General features: G+C 39.7%; 1 protein-coding gene across 1 annotated transcript in view; it reads left to right on the top strand.

Moving 5' to 3' along the window:
* The window catches only part of LOC126988648 (protein TIS11-like), an 11,310-nt gene extending 6,473 nt beyond the window's left edge, over positions 1-4,837 (top strand). The window contains exon 2 of the mRNA XM_050847012.1: positions 1,816-4,837. Within this exon, the coding sequence (XP_050702969.1) occupies positions 1,816-3,003 (1,188 nt within the window). The 3' untranslated portion in view covers positions 3,004-4,837. The remainder of the gene's footprint in view (positions 1-1,815) is intronic.
* Positions 4,838-7,457: the final 2,620 nt, after the last annotated feature.

Below are 7,457 nucleotides of genomic sequence, written 5' to 3' on the forward strand. Positions count from 1 at the left end.
TTCCTAACACTCCACATACCGTTCCTAACACTCCACATACCGCTCCTAACACTCCACATACCGCTCCTAACACTCCACATACCGTTCCTAACACCACATACCGATCCTAACACTCCACATACCGTTCCTAACACTCCACATACCGCTCCTAACACTCCTCATACCGTTCCTAACACTCCACTTACCGTTCCTAACACTCCACTTACCGTTCCTAACACTCCACATACCGTTCCTAACACTCCACATACCGTTCCTAACACTCCACATACCGCTCCTAACACTCCACTTACCGTTCCTAACACTCCACATACCGTTCCTAACACCCCCAAAGGGATCTTAACACCTACCACGGTGTTCGTATCACCCCATTTTCGTTCCTAACACATTAATTTCGTTCCTAACACCCTCTCCCGAACGTTCTCTATTGTCTCTAACCTCTTTTGTCCTTGTCCTAACACCCCAGACAGATCCTTACACTTCAGGGGTGGTCATTTTTGTATTTAAATGTTTTTGGTTGCTAACTTTGGTCATTACCGTGAAACATTGCCTGCCAAGTTACTAAAGAAGGCTGATTTTTTGTCCTAGTAAAAACTATATGGCAGGTTGGCAACATTAGTCCGCAAGAGAACTTACTACACTCAGTACAGTCGTATATACATGTATTTTCCTCCAGTTGGTCCGTCACAGTCAGTGCCTCGGCAGTGTGCTTTTGTGAGATTACCAGTTCAGTGGGAGCTACAGCACATGCTCGTTAAGTCCTGTTGCTCTCTTTGCTTTACCAGAGACATACAGAGTCATTTAAATCAATTTTATTTAATATTTGCCAACCCTGTTACACTCCCTTTCCGTTCCGAACACTTCCATTTCCATGATGTTCTTTTCCTCTGACTTTTGTAACATTCATAAACTTTTCGACCTTTTCCGTCCCTTTCCTAAGACTTTCTGCATGATCCTAACACCGTACAACTATCCTAACACTACAACAGCGGTTCTAACACTTCTCGCTCTCCTTTCCGTTCTTTCCTCTAGCGTTCTGAACTTATTTCGCATTCCCAACCTTTTCAAACATATCTGTACTCTCTGTCCCTTTCGTAACACTCCAGAACGATCCTAACACTCCCTTTCCGTTCCAAACACTTCCCTTTCCATGATGTTCTTTTCCGCTGTCGTTCCTAACTTATCTAACATTCCTGACCTTTTGTGACCTTTTCCGTTCCTTTCCTAAGACTTCTAGCATGATCCTAACACCACACACAGCGGTTCAAACACCTCGCTCTCTTTTCCGCTCTAGCGTTCTTAACTTATTTCCCGTTACCAACCTTTTCAAACACATCTGTACTCTCTGTCCCTTTCGTAACACCCCAGAACGATCCTAACACTCCCTTTCCGTTCCGAGCACTTCCCTTTCCATGAAGTTCTTCTCCTCTGTCGTTCCTAACTTATCTAACATTCCTGACCTTTTGTGACCTTTTCCGTTCCTTTCCTAAGACTTCTAGCATGATCCTAACACTACACACAGCGGTTCTAACACCTCTCGCTCTCTTTTCTGTTCTTTTCCTCTAGCGTTCTTAACTTATTTCGCATTCCCAACCTATTCAAACATATCTGTACTCTCCCTTTCGTAACACCCCAGAACGATCCTAACACTCCCTTTCCGTTCCGAGCACTTCCCTTTCCATGATGTTCTTCTCCTCTGTCGTTCCCAACTTATCTAACATTCCTGACCTTTTGTGACCTTTTCCGTTCCTTTCCTTAGACTTCTAGCATGATCTTAACACTCCCACAGCGGTTCTAACAGTCTTTCCTCTTCCACAGGGATCCTCCAGCATGCTGCGGCGTCGGGACTCCGCGCGAGAATCAGCCATCGACCAGCGGGCAGTGGGCGGCCACCTCAGCCTCTCCAAACGGAACTCCACGCCCGTAGGAACACTGGGCTTGGGCGTGGTCGGGCGGCTCAACAGTAGCAGCGGCAGCGTCAGTAGCAGTAGCAGTACCAGTAGTAGCAGTGGTGAGCATCGGCGTCTGGACCGCTGTCACTCCGAGCCTGTGAAGAGCGGGAACTCGTCGCGGTACAAGACGGAGCTGTGCCGGCCCTTCGAGGAACACGGTTTCTGCAAGTACGGCGACAAGTGCCAGTTCGCCCATGGTTCCGCGGAGCTCAGGACCCTCAGCCGGCACCCCAAGTACAAGACGGAGCTGTGCCGGACGTTCCACACCATCGGGTTCTGCCCCTATGGTCCGCGGTGCCACTTCATCCACAATGCCGAAGAGCGACGCGGACCAACTGGATCTTCCCCGCCCATGTCCTCCTCCTCTTCCTCCTCCTCCTCTCCTCGCCAGAACCTCCTCACCATGGGGTTAGGCCTCGAGACCAACGGAAATGGGTCATGCCCAACCTCCAGTTCAGATTCCATGTCCCCCAGGTCACATACCTTCCCCATGGGGCTTGGTCTGGACACCCACGGAGCGAACACACACAATTCCAGCCCCGGGCCGCTCTCACCACGGGTCCTGTCCATGGGGTTAGGACTTGACGGCCACGGGGGAGGCAACCAGAGCAGCCCCGTGCCGATGATGGGTCTGGGGCTGGGTCTGGGTTCTACGGCGGAGAGTCCATCCCCACCGGCGTCACTCCACGGGTCACCCACGGGGCCGTCCGCATTCTTCGACGATGCCTTCACGCTGTTCCCCGGTGGTCGTGCCGCGCGGGGGCTCCTCGAGGGTCTGTCCGCGGGGCTGCATGGTCTGGCCTGTACCACCGTGTCCCCCCCCGGGTCTGCCCCCTCCCCCGCGGCCCCCTCCCCCGGTGGGTCCCTCCCCGGGCTGGATACCCCCCCAGTGAGCCCCGTGGAGAGCCTCGCCGGTGACCTGGACTCCCTCTCCCTCTCCTCCTCCTCCCACTCCACCTCCCCCACGCCGCACGCACTCACGCACGCACACGCCCTGGAGATATCCCGCTCCCTCCGCCTCCCCATCTTCGAGCAGCTCTGCGAACACGACTAAGGGAGCCATTCTGTACGCGGTTTTGCAATGACCCTAACCGCCAATCTGTACGCGGTTTTTCAATGGCCCGAACCGCTTATGTGTGTTACTTTACAATAGGGCCAATCTGTACGCGGTTTTTCAATGGCCCAAACAACCATTCTGTACGCAGTTAGCCTACGGCCTTACCATGCTACTTCCCAATAGGGCCAATCTGTACGCGACTGTTCAGTGGCCCAAACCGCCAATCTGTACGCAGTTTATCTATGGCCTTATCTCCCCTAGACGTTAATATATAAGCTATATCCCAATAGGGCCAATCTGTACGCGGCTTTTCAACGTCCCTGACCGCCAATCAGTACGCAGTTTATCTATGGCCTTATCTCCTCTTAGCCGCCAATCTGTACGCACTCCTTATTTGTATGTATGTATGTGTGCGTGCCAATGAGTACGCACTTTTTGAATGGGAATTACGACGGCCTGCGCCAATTTGTACGCGAAAATAGCCCAGTAAATAGTTAACTTATACTTAAATAGCCCGACTCAATGCTATTATTATTACTATTATTATTTATTATTATTTTATTTATTATTATTATTTGCTTGTAATTTCTTGAGCAATTATCAAGAAATGGACAAAACGAAGATATATTATCATTATTATTATTATTATTTTTATTACGGAGTGTCTGTACAACGCTTTCAATATTTATGTTATTTATTATTTATTAAAGGACGAGAGAGAGAGAGAGAGAGAGAGAGAGAGAGAAATGAGAAGGCTGTAAATATTGAAGGAGAGAGAGAAAGGAAGGTAGAGGAAAGAAAGACTATTAAAAGGAAGAGAAAGAAAGTGAATTAAAAAGGAAAGAAAGAAAGAAAGAAGAAAGTGAATTAAAAGGAAGAGAAAGGAAGGAAGGAAGGAAGGAGGATAGCGAAAGATATATAAAGGAGAGGAAATAATTAAGAAAAGGAATGAAGGAAGACTCGATTTATATATAGAATTATTTTAATGTAATATAACTTACTATTTTTCTACTACTACTACTACTACTACTACTACTTCCACTACCACCCAAATTACAGCTACTACAATCATTACTATTACTACTACCACTACTACTACTACTACTACCACTACTACTACTACTACCACTACTACAATATAAATCATGTATATTCAAAGGCTAATGCTATTAATTTATATATAATTTAATTTTTATACCCATTATTTAAAAAGGAAGAAAATAGTAATAATAATAATAATAATAATAGTAATAATAATATAAATGCTGCTAATTATTATTATTATTATTATTATTATTATTATTATTATTATTATTATTAGCTAGTAGTGTAATATTAGTAATTGTCTATTTATTTCAAAGTATTCTATTATTATTATTATTATTATTATTATTATTATTATTATTATTATTATTATTATTATTATTATTATTTGTTCGTATGTTTGTGTTTTTTTGTTAAACTTTTATTTTTTATTTTTTTCCTCCCTTCCTCCTCCTCCTCCTCCTCCTTCTCTCTCTCTCTCTCTTATTTCCTCCTCCTCCATTTCATTCTTTTTCTCTCCCTCCCTTTCCTCCATCTCTTTCTCTCTCCCTATCTTTCTCTCCTTTCCCTTCCCTTCCCTTCCCTTCTCCTCCCCTTCCCTTCCCTTCCCTTCCCTTCTCCTCCCTTCCATTCCCTTCCCTTCCTTTCCCTTCCCTTCTCCCTTCCCTTCCCTTCCCTTTCCTCCAATGCATGTATACACAGTAGTATACATAAATTTATACATAGATCAATATTATTACACACACACACACACACACACACACACACACACACACACACACACACAGAGGTTGCATACATGTCTACTCTTATGTGTACACGCTAGAATACGTACATGGAGAAGGATATGTATACTTTTCTATACATACATACATACATGGAAATTTGTATACATGGTTATTTATATGTATAGAAATTTGAAATACGTACATACATCCACACACAGGTTATATGTATACAGAATCAATACATATACATACACACATATATACATACACAGTAATTTGTATATATATTTAAATTTCTTTGACAAAATAGATTATAATGATGTGTCCAGCCTTTTATCATTATTATTATTATTATTATTATTATTATTATTATTATTATTATTATTATTATTATTATTATTATTTTTATTTTTATTGCTATTCTATTCTTCTGTTGTACAATTCTATATATATCCTGTGACCTATTATTACTATTATTATTATTATTATTATTATTATTATTATTATTATTATTTAAGTAATATAATAATTAATATATTTTTGTAAAGCTCACATACATTCAATATTTAATAGATTTAGTAGATATTTTTCTCTGTCTCTGTCTCTCTCTCTCTCTCTCATTTTTTTCTTCTTAATTTTCTTTATTTTTTCTTTATTCTTTCTCCATTTTCTCTCTCTCTATCTATCTTTCTATCTATCTATCTATCTATCTCTTATTATCATTATTTTCTTATTTATTTATTATTTATTGCTTATGTTAATTAAAAGACTTATAATAATAATAATTTAGTACAGATTTAATTAAGTAAAAAAATATCCATAGAAATCATTATTATATATCCAATTATTATTATTATTATTATTATTATTATTATTATTATTATTATTATTATTATTTATTCGCTCAATTTGATACTAGTAATGATGATGAACTCCCACTTTATTATTATTATTATTATTATTATTATTATTATTATTATTATTATTATTGTCATTATTATTTGCGGATGTAAATTATAAAAGGAAAAAGAATTAAATTTTTTCTAATTTTTTACAACCAATATTTTCATTACGACCCTTTGTGTGTGAGAGAGAGAGAGAGAGAGAGAGAGAGAGAGAGAGAGAGAGAGAGAGAGAGAGACAGACAGACAGACAGACAGACAGACAGACAGAGAGAGAGAGAGAGAGAGAGAGAGAGAAGGGAAGGGAAGGGATGAGTGAAAAAAATGAATTTGGAGATAAATATTAAAGAAGGAAGGAGAGAGAGAGAGAGAGAGAGAGAGAGAGAGAGAGAGAGAGAATAATAATAGAATAAATATATATAAAAAAAAAAAATTTCCTTCCCCTCTTATCGTAGGGTCTCGGTTCACGGTACAGAGGAAAGGTCACACTGCCACCAGGGACACAAAACTACCCCTGGAAATGCCCAACACGCCCTCTATTTAATATATTTTTTGTATTAGGCCTAATCCTTGTTTACTTCCAGTGGTTATTTGTTTGAGGCTTATGAGGCCATTTCCTTGTATTAAACTTGTCCAATGTTAAATGAAGCCATAGATTAATACACATTACTTAATACCCAAGAGGAATTTTCACTTAAAAATCGTAAGTTGCCATAAAAATCATAAGTTGCCAATTTGTCTATTTATATGTTGTCGAATTTTGATTATATTACTAAGAAATTAGACTTAATCATATTACTTTGCCTTAAAAAATAATTAAGCTCATTAAACTTCATAATTACATATATAGTTATCAACAAAAAGACCTTATTTTTTTTCTTATGCTTTTGAATATTTTCTTGTAAGAGACGGCAGTGGTCATTTGTTTGAGGCTTATGAGGCCATTTCCTTGTATTAAACTTGTCCAGTGTTAAATGAAGCCATAGATTAATACACATTACTTAATACCCAAGAGGAGTTTTCACTTAAAAATCATAAGTTGCCGTAAAAGTTTAAAGTTGCCAATTTGTCTATTTATATGTTGTTGAATATGGATCACTACAGAACAAGTAGACTTGATACTTTTCTTCTACAGCTGTTTCACATGTTCTTCCTTCCTAAATCATTTGATATTTTACTCTTGATATAAAACTTTGATAATTTTTATTAAATACAGTATATTTAATTTTGATTTAAATCATGATTTTTTACTCATTTAAATCTATTTAAATCTAAGCAGCCCTGCACGGTAACGTCTGTTCGTGCGTGTGGGGAGGACATTGAGATCTCGGAGAGGTTCACACGCCTTGGTATCATAGGCTTAAACTGGCCTTAAGTTGGACTAGGTTAAGTTAGACTAAGTTTGGTTAGACTGGGTTAAGTTAGACTAAGTTTGGTTAGACTGGGTTAAGTTAGACTAAGTTTGGTTAGACTGGGTTAAGTTAGACTAAGTTTGGTTAGACTGGGTTAAGTTAGACTAAGTTTGGTTAGACTAAGTTTGGTTAGACTGGGTTAAGTTAGACTAAGTTTGGTTAGACTGGGTTAAGTTAGACTAAGTTTGGTTAGACTGAGTTAAGTTAGACTAAGTTTGGTTAGACTAAGTTTGGTTAGACTGAGTTAAGTTAGACTAAGTTTGGTTAGACTGAGTTTGGTTAGACTAAGTTTGGTTAGACTAAGTTTGGTTAGACTGGGTTAAGTTAGACTAAGTTTGGTTAGACTAAGTTTGGTTAGACTGAGT

Source organism: Eriocheir sinensis, chromosome 69 (assembly GCF_024679095.1).
Source record: "Eriocheir sinensis breed Jianghai 21 chromosome 69, ASM2467909v1, whole genome shotgun sequence".
Taxonomy (NCBI): Eukaryota; Metazoa; Arthropoda; class Malacostraca; order Decapoda; family Varunidae; genus Eriocheir; species Eriocheir sinensis.